This window comes from Mastacembelus armatus, chromosome 24 (assembly GCF_900324485.2).
Source record: "Mastacembelus armatus chromosome 24, fMasArm1.2, whole genome shotgun sequence".
Taxonomy (NCBI): Eukaryota; Metazoa; Chordata; class Actinopteri; order Synbranchiformes; family Mastacembelidae; genus Mastacembelus; species Mastacembelus armatus.
In genome coordinates this window covers 17,324,900-17,338,757 of record NC_046656.1, presented here as the reverse complement: position 1 = coordinate 17,338,757, position 13,858 = coordinate 17,324,900, and the positions used below count along the sequence as shown (strand labels likewise).

Sequence of the window (13,858 nt, the reverse complement as noted above, 5' to 3'; positions counted from 1 at the left end):
GAGGTGTGTGCGTGTGGTATACATCACCATACCACTACCACACATGCAAGCTGTTCTCATTTGAAAAGGCTGACAGCAGTTGGCTGATTGATCAGATTGACTTCTTAGCTCACAACAACCCCCCAAGCTCCTTCTGAGACCTTGAGTACGGATGGGACAATATTTTTTCTCACTGTTCAAATCAATTCACAGTGCAGTAGTCACAGTATGACTAAAGCAGCAATAGATAAACAAAACTTTGAAGAAATGTTAATGTTATTTGTTCACCAGCTTTCATTTTTAAGCAAAGTGTAGACCTAAAATAGCAATGCAACTATTTTGTGCTTTTAACAGTATATGAAACTTCACAAAAAAATGGGGAGGCAACAATATGTGAAATGAGAATGTAAATAAAATATGGTGTTGAAATAAGGGCATAGATGAAAAAAACTAAAAAACTAGGTATATGCCCACTAGGCTACCACTTCTGAATATTAAAGGACTGCATAAAAAAAGGGCTTGCCACCAATAGACCCTAACCATAACTATAATGACATACCAGTAATTCTTCATTTTGAATCAGTAGACAAACAAAAGGCCGATAGTGCCTGAAACCAGAGGTCTGAGCTGAAATCACCTGATAATAATGCAAAGTATAATGTAGATGATTCATGATTTATGCAGAAAGACACATTGGCTAACCCGCCGACTGCTCTGTACGCTGCAAAAACTGTTTTGTGGGTGGTAGAGGTTGACTGTGATTATACTACACACTGTAAAGTGCAATGAGCTATACTTTAAGTAATACAGTGTATTTTTCAGGTATTTGATGCACATCATCAAATTTTTATATACACTATATATTTTGATAATATGGTTAAATTAATACTTTGGAGAACAGCCACTGGTTGCTTAGTACTTATTGCCATCCGCAAAATAAAAGGTGTCTGGGCCTTTGCCAGGTTCGCCCTCACTTCCTTCCTGATCAACAGAGGCTGTTCAATTAGGCAAAACTGTCCTATAAGAAGCTTAAATGAAAAGGTGCTTTCACATATTTCTATTTGTATTTTATAGCTGAACTGTTTGCAGTCACATAATTAATACCTCAGATGTTAATTGTTCATCGCAAGGGATCCCCTGTGTTGTGGGTTGTTTGTAAATTACTCTGTAGCATTGTTTGAGACATATGACACAATAGATGTTTATTAGCATGGCTCATCTGTTCGGGGCACTCCGTAGGGCTGTTTACATCAGACAATGTTCGTGTCATTCTTTGATGCAAAGGCTCAGATCTTCATAAGCAGTAAGAATTAAGAACAACAGAATGTGCTATTATCTTTAAGTGGATGTCAGTGGAGTAGGGTGTACTTGAGAAGGCACGTTGTGCAGAAATGTCTTTAGTGGCATACTAGTTCTTCTACACAACAATACAGATTTTCAAATTAATGGCATAACTATTAATTTATGGTGCCATTTCAAGGAATCCATAAAGAGACACCAACTATAGTGATCTATTTTATTATTTCCCAGTATTGTCTTTTCCGTGCACATAATAAAGTACCTACAGTAATTCCTAATGTTTAGAAAAAGTCTATTACAGATGAATATATTGATCTGTAGTAACCCATCACAGATCAATATTCTGTGACAAAGGCCTCTTGGCTGTCATTATGGACGTCTATGTTTCACTGATGATGCCAGGAAACCTAATATTACAAATTACTTTTAACACCACATTAGTTTAACAAACTCAGGAGTCACATTATTGCTCTGTGCCTTTTGGATAACTATGACAAAGTGTAACATAGAATTATCATGGCTGACAACAGCTGCTCAATAAAAGAAGTCAACATTTGCATGTAGGTTTTGTGTTTGTAGTTAGTGTGTAACTTTGACATGTCACAAGCCTTGTTGGTTGATTTTTGTTTTTAATGGTAACTTTATTATTCTTGAAAACATCTGGTGATTTCAGATAGGCTGAGTCAAATCAAATCTGCTTCCTCTTCAATTCATGTGAAACAGGTCAAGACATCCATTTTTAGTAATGAATTTTGCAATTTCTTTGCCAGAGTGGAATCTGACTGAACTTTGAGTGGCAAAATTGCAACACTCTCCAATGTCCAGTCACTGGGATTGACCTCTCATTCAGAAAATCCTGCTTCTTAATAGTTTTGCTTTACAGCTTCACTGTGATATAACACAAGAAGCAGACAAGAATGCATTCTGTTGGTCGTAGTTAGTGCGAGGGCAGTACTTCTGACCACACCACACAAGTAGGCAGTGTGTGCAGGGGATGAAGTATTCATTTTTTGCATGTCATCAGTGGTGGACGTTGAAGCAGTGCTTTACTGGGTAACAGCTTTCACTGCAGAGATGTGTATGGAAATTTAATTTAAAACTCCCTCACTGCATCACAGCTACTTATCCCAGTAATGCTCATTAACTTTGATACTCAGGAAGGGTTGGTTTGTCTGCTGTATTACCAGGAATTTCATGGGAGGGTTGGTAACTACTTCCTCTCTGTGGCTTTGGTGGAGCGATGCAGCCTGGAGTGTGGTGACTTAGTATGAGAGGTAGCTAGCATCCACAAAAACATCCTAAAGATTATGTTGTAGTATTTATATGTTGTGTTTTGGTAGCTGGCTTGCTCATTGCTGGTAAGCTTAGATTCAGGAAACACCTGGGTTTTCTTTAGCTGAAGGGTTTGAGAAACACCCACAACTGTACTGTTTAAACTGGACTGGACTTCTGCAGTGCTGCTTGCAGTCTAAGCTCGAGACTAGTTGTTTACCTCAACTGTAAATACCTGCAAAAGAAAATATCTTGCACTCTGTTTGTTTCAATCGCAATAATGAAGATGCAGTTTAATTAAAAGACGTTTCTGTGAGCTTATTTTCAAAAATGGAGGGTGTGTGAACTTTCTATATGAGGACATGACTTCTGAAGTGCCTGGTACAGTCACTTGGCAGCAATAAATAATCAGTATTTCATAACATATTCCAAGTAACTTGTGCAACACTGCTGTAATTGCATGTGCATGAGATGAACAGCTTCTGCCTCACAACTGTAGCACACAGCCATATTATCTCATCAACATCAATAATCCATCAAAAACTGCACACTGCTGGGGAGAAACATGCTAAAAGCTAAAACAGGCTGTTCACAATTACAGGGCCTATAATTAGCAGTAAAACTTTACACTCATAATGAGACCTGAAGGAAATGAATAATATGAGCTGTATCCAGCTGACAAAAACCAGTAGGAAAACTGCAGTTGTACAATTATTTTCGCTTCAATGCAGCACTTCTAAACTTTAGTCATACCCAACAACAACTCAGAAAAAGCCGTTGCCAAGAAATTCGACATTCCTCAGTAAGCTGCACGGCAAACAATAGTCTAATCCTGAGTGAAATATTGTTTTCCATTTCATTATCATACAAAGCAGGTGTCGCCTTCAGCAAACGCCATGCCCATGAGGCACATTCAAAGTTTTGCAACGTTTTGTCAAATACACCGCTTCACTTCAAAGATGTACTAGAAAGAACATGAACAGAATCTGACAAAGATCCCTGTTTGCTGCCAAACGCTTAAGGTAAATGATCTTGTATTTGGTTTTAAAAAGCTATCATCCTTGAAACGAGGAACATTTCTCACACCATCAATAGATTTTCTTCACTTGCTTCATGGAAAATAAGTTTTTAAGACTGAATATAAGATGAAATTGTTGAAAGCGACATTTTTCCTTCTTTCTATCTGTCTTTCACACTCATCATAAATCCCTGGCTAGTAATATTTAAATCTCTTTCCTCTGCAAAGCAATCCATTTTAACTCCCAGCTCATTAGTGGCACTTCAAGTTCTCCGTACATCACACATCTTTAACATTTTATTCAATCACATGGACAGCAACCCCTGCTCTCTTCCATCAATCCCCTCTCTGCTCCCCCTGCATCTCGTCTCCTTGCTCTTTCTCCTCCTGTTACTTTCCCCTCTGAGGATGCAGCATGAAGGTGACTTGTGCTTTTACATGCCAATTTACATGGTTGTATTCAAACTAGTGCAAACTGGTGTGTGTTTAATTATAAATATTTTTATTTATACACAGTAGATATACAAATATAAAAAGTGAGCTCTGACAGAACTTACTGCATAGTATTCTTTCTTACTATATTTTTAGCTGCGATTTGTTGTATTCACACTACACAAAAATGATAAATACTGAATCAGACCAGTGAAGTTTTGATGTCTTTTGGAAGTCATTTTGCCCTCAAGTGGGATAGAAAGCAAACAAAAAGTAAGCACGACAGGAATGAAGTATGGATGCTGCCTCCCTTAGGGTGGTGAGATTAGAAATGGCAGCAGTGAACACAGGAGGAGGAATTGCAAAGCATGGCAAAAGAGCAAGCTTAAGAAGGACAGGGAGTTGGTTATTGACATGAAGATTAAATAGATCTTCATGTAAAACCACTGGATAAAAATCATTTCTGTCCCTGGGTGATCACAAACCTAAATTATCATTGGAAAAATTAATATGAGATCTAGTATCACATGGGCAAATCAATATTCTTGGTAAATTCTTGCATCGGTGTATGAAAGAATTAAATGTTAGAGGAATGTATCATAGTGTGTTAGCATGGTACAGATTCAATGCCATGACACAGAGTATCTGTATTTGTGCATTTGTGTGTGTAAAAATAATAACCACTGTGCCACTTGAGGCTCTTTTGTGGCCTTCACTTCAAATAAATTAAAGGGGCGTTCAACAATCACTTGAAGGGACAATCCAATTACGAGTGTGAGGGGTAGTTACAGTACATGATTGCAGGTGTGTTTTCACAACATAAGGATTCAAATGAAACAAAGAATTATTCAGTAATTCCTAATTCTTATTATTACTTAGTTTAAGTCAAAATACCAAAAACCAAGGACAAAGCAGCTGAGATTTCTATGTGGCTCTGCTCCACTGACTGCCATCTGCAAATTTTGTCTAAGACTGACAGAAAATGAGCAGTTAATTGTAAAGGTATAAAGGTTCTGTTTCTCTTAACAGAATTAACAGCAGCATTTCAGATTAAAGAAGATTTTGATATTAAGCTGTATTTATTAGCATGCAGCAATCCTTAAAACGAATGGGTTTCCCTTTACCGGTGGTGTTAATACACCCCCATTTCTCATTGGATTTATGGCAGAAGGGTCTTAATTGCACAAAAGCCTCAATCAAGTCAAAAATGTCATAAGATATTGGCAAAACATTGTGTTTTTAGCTTTAAAGCGATATTGTTTTTATAATCCCCTAACCAATCCAAAGACCACTGTGAGGGAAACAGTCCGACACAGACTGGTTGAGTAGCAGGGCGTAATGTTGGCAAAGGGTTAAACATACAGGGCAGAAGAGTTTCAACATTGTTAAGACAATCTAGGTAGCAGCTTTAAAACTAATGCAAAATGAAACTAATGCAAAGTGAAATACAATGTTGTACATGTTGAATGTTGTACAGATTAATAATTGCTCACATCTGATAAAAATATAGAGGGTTCAAAACATAATAGCAGGTACTCCAGCATATGTTCACTGATGGGAGAATATAGATGTTAAACCCTCAGAATTCACTTTTTTAGTGTGGCAGGAAAAAAAAAAAAAAAAACTCAATGACAGATCACATTAAATTAGAGAACACAAAGGAATAGCACTGGGAGCTCTCAGGACAGGACTTTTTATTCAGTGAAGTAACTCAATATATTGACTTCACACCTTTGATATGTCCAGACAGCATCACTATTAAGAAACAGTATGATGTACTTAAAGGTTACACAATCAGCCCCTTAAACAGTATCAGTTTTGAACAGTACTTTAGGTCTTGTGTCATGTACACTGGGCAACTGGGCAACTGGCCATCTTCACCCCCTGTGTCAGGACCTAACTGCTGGGTGGCATGTTAGAGGGCTGCCCTTCACTTTATGATGACACACTGTGGCATGATGCCTTTGATCCTCTCCCTAGCCTTGTGAATAAAGAATATACTTTGATTGATGCAGCACACATTATGGCCATTTGAGAGTTGGCAGGGGAGAAAAAGACACGTCTATCATGCTGAAAAGCCCCGTCTCTGCTGCTCAGGGCCAACTTGGGCCGAAGCATTTTTGAGCTGCTTTCAACATCTAACCCTATACAATGCCTGTTATGGAAGCCTGCCCTGCAAGCAACCAACCATCCTTTGTCATGAGCAGCATGTATGATTTCAGCAGTTGATTGATCAACACCCACAGCTATTTAAAATCACAGACAGGCAACACACAGACTGGGGTACTTACAGCTTTGTGCTGAAATGAACCTTCAGTGTTTATCATACAAATGACAAAGTAGAGGGAAGATCAGCCTTAATCAACAATAATAGGTAATACAATTAGCTTAGTCACTGCTACATAACACAGCCCTCTCCTTGGTTTCAGATGGTGCTCAGAATACTAAGACGGTGCAGCCTCATAAGCACTTACAAGCATATCAGTGGATAACAAGAAAAGAGAATAGGAATCTAAGAGAAGTAAGTCAATGCACAAACCCTGCATGCTGCATTTTACCTAACTGAGGTGAGAGCATCTGAATTGCACAAAATAGGTGGAAAGGAATATATTTGCTAAAAACAATGACAACACAATGCAGAATATAACAGGAATATACAAGCACAGTAACTCCATTAGATACAGTAGATCTACACTGTGAATAATACATCACAGACAAGGCTAAGCCCCATGAGGGCAGCTGAGTCTAGTAGTTTTAATACATTAAGGAAATGTACTGAGAGTCTAAGAGATGTCACACACATTCACCAGAGCAACATGGGGAATCAGGCAGGCATCTTCCAATACAGCCAGCTTGGTTATTGGTCCCAGCAGGGAACCAGAGACACGTCTTAAGATGTATTCAAGGATTTGGAGGTGTAATACCTTCTTATGGTGTAATTATTACAGAACGTATGCGATCAGTGTGGGGTTACAGAACATTAACAGGATGTGAAAGATGGGATGAAGATGTGACGGGCAGATTGCAATCCTGTCACTAACCTTTCAAGGAGGGAAAGCTGAAAGTGTACAAGACCTATCATTTGTGTACACACAAGTGTATGTGTGTATGTATCCATACACGTGAATTACAAATGTGTGTGTTAAGTTTCTTTGTACTGGACAAACACAAAGCAATCTGCCACCTCTCCCAGAAGCAGCCAAGCACCAACTGTAACACAAAGGACAGTGCAGAGTACCTGGTAAGATGATTGAGATGGCTGGCAGCCAAGACAACATATGGGTCTCACTCTGGCCCTAATGAAGACAACTTGACATAAAATGGACAGCTATGGAGAGCTGTGTCATCCCACTGCAGTGTTACTGACATGGACGTAAACGTACAATCATTCTTGGAGTGTTGAGGCGAGGGAAAGGAGCAGAGAAGCATGGAGGGAAGGAAGAGTTGGGGATGTAATACAATGCATTTAATGCATAACAATTCACCTTCCCAAAAGCATAAACATCTCTGTCTTCTTTGAAGCCTACAGGTGACAGAATACTTTCCACAGTTGCAGGATGAAATCATTTTGCTGCTGTAAACAAATCCTAGCTCACAGCCCTCACAAGGTGTATGAAGTGTCAGAACAACCTCCGTCTTAAAAGAAACACTTTGTGGAGCTTGAAAGGATTCAGTCTTCTTAAGCATGTGTCAAAAAAGACAAACATCAATCTAGGGAGAACACAGGTAAATTAAGTTTGCTTGAAAGGAAGCTGTTTTGAGACATGTTCAGTAGCGGCACCTGGACACAGCACCACTTAAAAGTATATGCTTTTGATTTGACTGAAAGGCTGATGTGCCAAAATAATGTTCTTCCAGTAGTACTGTCTGTTTTGTTCACAGCAATAAGTGCGGCATTAATGCCAGTAGCTGCCCCAGCCTTTGTTATCTATGTGGCAGCCTGTAACCAGTCAGGGAAGCTAACTGTTAATATAAGCGCCTGATAACAAAGCTCTGGCTGTTTAGAGAGATAATGGCCTGAACCACAGACACAATAACTTCCCTCTGTTAGGAAATGTTGGTCTGCCAGTTCACAGCCCCCTGTGTTGTCTATTTATAGTCTACCATGATTAATAGGCTGTAATTGAAGTATAGAAGGAGTGCTGAAATGTACAATGTGCAAAAAAAAGTCAAAGATGTGATGAGAAATAATAGTTGTCACAGCTGTAAAATCACAGTTAAACAGACATTTCTCTTTCCAATTCTGCAGTGACACTGGGCTCATTTCCAGCCTGGAGGTTAAACGTTATAAATGCTGAACAGAATACGCAAAAGAGCAACACACCTCTGTCATTATTTCACACAGACAAAGGCACTTTTCTACAAGGATTAAGAATCATCTATTACTTTCAAAGTTCATCAGCTTCCTATTTCACAGGGCACCCATGTACTGCCGAATCATGCCAGGGACATCTTGGGATCCATGTTTTGTAGCTGAAATCAGCATTTCTGGGACCAGTCTGACACCCTCATGTTATCACTCCAGCTGTATTCCATTCATCAGGGAAACAATCTCAGGCTTTTTTGATAATTAGTGATATTTAAATGATAATGTGATGTACGGTATGTGTGCAGTCTTCCTTATAGCATGTTAATGATCTACAGCATTCTGCTAATCAGTCAATTAATCACCGTCTTATGAATTTAATCTCTTACTTAGGCACTGTTCTACATAATGGGTTTTAAACATTCAAATCCATTCTTGGGTTCAAAGTGAGGCTCATTCTGGTGCCACATTTCTGTAAACTGGGACTTCCATTGACAGCCTTTGATTGAGATATTGTTTAATGTAACATGTTTTTCTTTCTCAAAACAATGACAGTGAACAATACGGCTCTTAAAAATTCTGGCAAATCGAGGTTTGTTTTTATTCCGTGCATCCTTAATGGCAGTACAGACAGTTCATGTTTTTGAAGGGTAGTGTTTCATGATGAAAAGGAACCTTCTCACACACTTTGGATCTCCTTCAAAAAGCTCAAAAGCCCATTTTGCTTTGGTGATTTTACACATTGTAGAGGAAAACAAACTCATGTTTATTTATCACATACTCAAGTCTCTCATATCACGACCTAAGAGAGTGAAGAATAAAGCTATAAAAGCAAACAGTGAGGGGTGGAACAATTTTTCATGCATGTTTGCATTAGCTTTAAAAATTAAGTTGATTAATATTTTTCAGTCTTGTTTCGCAAAAAATAATTAACAAAATGCCCAAATTTAAGCTTTTTGTGAAACATTGTTCAGGGCATATTTAAAATTATGACACTTCCTGATATTTTTTATTTGGTAGATTTTTCTAATGAGGAATCTTATAGAGAAGCTCTATGTTGTTAACTAGTGCATCTATTAATATTAGCAAACTGTTAAAGGCCACTGTGGGTGCCACTGTGCCAAAATACAGCTTCACAGAGCTGTTAGTGTAGCTGTTCTATCTCCTGAGATATACTGGAGCTGTGGAAAACCAAACGCTTTGCTTTGCAAAGAGTTAAAAGTGAATGTTACTTGTTCCTATCTAGGTTGGGACATTAACTACATTTCCTCTAATTGCGCTATCTCTAAGCATGGTGGACTATTTTAGGATTTCTACATTAGACAGAAGTATTATGGTCATTTGTACTTTCCCCGAACAACTTGGTTTGGCAAAAGAACTACATTTTTCTTTGGAGCACTGGCAGTGCTCTCTGAATGTCAGTCATATCATGATTTGAAACATATCACAGCTGACAGAAACACTAAAGTGATTTATTTGTGTTCTGCCTGAAGGATCCAGTGACAGAAATGAACAGAGAAATTCTAGTTTCTACTGAAGCTCACCAAGCTTGAACTGAGGGAGATGTTTATGCTCAATTAACACCTTTCACTTTCTGTTACCCAGTCATGTTTTCTCTCCATGCTAATATTTAGACATGCTGTGTTATTTACAGATTAGGACAGTGCAACACATCACACACCGCAACACACACATAAGGCGAAGTTCAAAGTCAAAACAGAAACACACTGCAACATAACTGAACATAAGGTCAAATAAAGCAGGAATACAGTTATTAATATCCAGTCTGACACACTGTTAATGAGCAAACAGGGAGACACACGAGAGCTGCCTTACAATCAGGGCCTTGCAGTTCCTCAGTTAAAATCCTATTGTAAAGTGTATACTGCAATCATGAATTCCTTGTTTCAATGTGGAAACTACGTCATACTGACTCAAAATATCTGCAGGACATGAACTCTTTGCCATTGTTTTTGCCCATGTAGTATCTCCCCAGAGTAAAATGTAGTGTCAATAAATGCAAATTAAAAACAGAGGTGCTGAGGAGGTAGCAACTATACAAGATTTTGAAATTGGTTTCTACAATTCCTTTGTAATAAATTCTCTATGAGTATAACTGCAGGAATCAAGCTACTGGGGATTAAAGCCCAAATATGCTAGCTATAATAACATTACCATATTAAGCATATTAAGCATCCAGAGGTCTCGTGACACAGACAGAGCGGTAATGACATGCTGAAGTAGACCTACAGTGATATGTGCAACATGTTCTGTGCCATCAATAGTGAAACAGGCTGCATTTAAGCCAAGATGACAGATAACTTGGCTCCTCATATCAGGAGGGCCTTTGGCAAAGAAAACTGTGTTATATGGCCCAGTAGTGCTGACAGGTTTCTTTCTCCTTCCTCGTCACCCTCCCCCTCTTCTGCTCTTTATTTTTCCCTTCTCTAGGCTGGACAGAGAGGCACGTGGCAAGAGGAGGAGGGAAGGATGGATCTTCAGCCCAGTGTAAGAGCCTCCCCCCGGGGAAGCCGGTGTCGGACGCAAGGCCTCATGGGTTGTGACCTGCTGTTTCTGTGATTTATGGCAGCTGGGGGCCTCTGGCCACTGCAGACTCCTCTTCCCTCTCTTAAAGAATTGCAAGAAGCCACACACACTGCACCACCGTCTACAGGAATATCCAAAGAGGAATTCCTCACACATGCTGAGCTGCAGCAAAGGCGACAACACACATACATCCACAAACCACATTGCTGCTTCCTACAGTGTCTCATACCAATATAAACACCTCCATAAAAAATTCTCCTTTGCAGCACTGTGTCCTCCAATCTTATCATAAGTCCATTAGACTGAGTCTGCTCTCAGAATATTCTCCACTGGACTGTGTGCAGATTACTATTAGTCATGGTGGGTCAGCTCTAGAGCCTTGGATGTAGCTACTCAGAACAGCCGGATCAATGGAAGTGTGATCAGTAACAAGGCGGTCTTCCTAATTTCACATGGTCTGAGAGCACTGAGTAGCTCGCATTTTTCCACTGACTACACACACAGTTCAGTTTCTATGTTGCGATAACAATCCTCCTCAATGGACTATTAGCGCAGTGACTTATAGTATTGTTTTCAGAGCACCTTTAATACCTTGTTTCTCCAGCACTGGAGTGGTCACGGTATCACTAACAGTAACAGCGATCACACGGTTTACACTTCTGAAAGCCGTGGACAGAGTGAGAGCCAGCAGGTGCCCTCGCCATGGTGTTGCCACCCCCAGACAAACGCCACGTGTGCCTGACCACCATTGTCATCATGACCAGCATGGCCTTCATGGACGCCTACCTGGTGGAGCAAAACCAGGGTCCTCGAAAGATCGGTGTGTGCATTATAGTGCTGGTAGGGGATGTATGTTTCCTCATAGTGCTGCGATACGTGGCAGTGTGGGTCGGTGCCGAGGTGCGCACTGCCAGACGAGGATATGCCATGATCCTCTGGTTTCTATATATTTTTGTCTTGGAGATCAAACTGTACTTTGTTTTCCAGAATTGCAAAGCTGACAGGAAGAGCCTGGAGACGGTGGCACGGAAAGCCTTGACATTATTATTATCTGTGTGTGTACCAGGTTTATACTTGGTTCTAGTGGCTCTGGATAGTATGGAATATGTAAGAACTTTCCGAAAGAAGGAGGACATGAGGAGTCGGCTCTTCTGGGTTGCCCTGGATCTGCTGGATCTGCTGGACATCCAAGCTAACCTGTGGGAGCCACAGAGGACAGGCTTGCCGATCTGGGCTGAGGGTCTGATGTTCTTCTACTGCTACATTCTGCTGCTTATCCTGCCCTGTGTGTCGCTCAGCGAAATAAGCATGCAAGGGGAGAACATGTCACCCCAGAAGATGATGCTGTACCCAGTCCTGAGCCTGGTCACCATAAACATAGTCACCATCCTTATACGTGGTGTAAACATGGTGCTATTTCAAGACAGCCGCGTTTCGACCATCTTTGTTGGCAAGAATGTGGTTGCCATTGCTACTAAGGCATCCACCTTCCTGGAGTACCGCAGACAAGTAAAGGAGTTCCCCCACCCACAGAACGCCATGACGCTAGAGCTCCAGCAGAACTCCGTTGGCCACACGCAGCCGCTGCCCAATGCCACCAGTTTACCACATGAACCTTCGCCGGCACAGGACATCATTGACACATGACCGCTAGCACTAGACTCAGCACCATTAGAAACTGACTGTTTTTTTATGAAAGCTCCAGGCATGGAGGTAGATAGAGAAATCAGCTGCATGACAGGATGATATTCTGCTCTTGTCAAGCCAACATGAACTGCTGTGAAACCATAAAAGAGATTTTCAGCATCACCTGTCTGTCAGAACATATTCTAAACATTCACTCGACTCTGAGTGCAGCGTGCAGACTTTAAAATCAAGTCAGTCAAACTTTTTATCGTGGTATTGTGTTTTTAATTGTTTCAAATGTTTTAAAAGTTCAAACTTTACTAAGAGACAATCTCCACACTGCGCAGCCAAGTGACATTATGTTGTGTAAAATGGACAGTTGGTCCTCCCTTGGTGAGTATCTTCTATTTTTTAAAAGGTCACTTTTTTGACAGTGCATATGTGGCATTTCCTTTGAATTCCAGCACAAAAGGACATAGCACTCAGTGTGAAGCACTGATGGAGAGGAAGAGCAGAGAGTGACAAGGGTCAGTCATGGGGGGCTATCTGTGCTGTGCTAGAGTAAGGTTGGTTTTGCTGAAAAAGGAGCTCTGTGGAAGCTGCTGCCTCGGTCAGTGTGACGCTTTACGACCAAAGGTCTGATTAGAGCACTGGAGCTTGGCACTATAGCATCCACTGCAGGCACTGAAGCGTGCGTTTTACTGTGTGTGTGCATGTGTGTATGTGCACGCACAGTAGTCTATGGAGTATGTATACTTGAAAGCATGTATACGGACGGATTAGGATATTTTGAATTGCTTTGGAAGAGATATGAATGGTTGCTGTGTGTGGTTAATCGCAAATGAGAAAATATGTAGTGAAGTCAGAAAAAAGAAAATGGGGGAAAGATACTTTGGTTTCCTGTACTGTACATTCCTCTAAAACTAGCTTAAACCTTAAAGTCTGAGAATGCAGAGATCAAGAGAGCACCTCACTGAAGAAATGACAAAAAAAACAACAAAAAAAAAAACAAATAGAAAACTCAAACAGAAAACATTTTTGATGATGTTACTCAGTTCATTATTATCAATATTATGTACATTCTTTACTTGTTGGAGGCCAATGATGTTCTAATAAAAGTATAAACTAAATTATGACAGCATCGTTTTTTTTTTCTGTTGGTCATGATTAAAACTAAACTTTATTTCAGCTGAATTTGGAAGTAAGCAGTAGTTATATAACGCTCAGATAATTGCAAAATCATTTCTGTTGTGCTTTGCATTGAAGAATCAACAGAGCACATACATATTCAGGTTAAGCCACCACCTGCTGGACTCCGGCATTACGTTTCTACGCCTCAGGCTGCCAGTTTTAGAGAAAACAGGCAATGAATTTATCTT

The 13,858-nt window shown here is 40.0% G+C and overlaps 1 protein-coding gene across 1 annotated transcript; it reads left to right on the top strand.

Moving 5' to 3' along the window:
* The first annotated feature begins 11,555 nt into the window (after window positions 1-11,555).
* On the top strand, window positions 11,556-12,500 carry tmem121ab (transmembrane protein 121Ab). The gene has a single exon (XM_026319031.1). It carries the CDS (start codon window positions 11,556-11,558, stop codon window positions 12,498-12,500), a length of 945 nt encoding a protein of 314 aa, XP_026174816.1.
* Window positions 12,501-13,858: the final 1,358 nt, after the last annotated feature.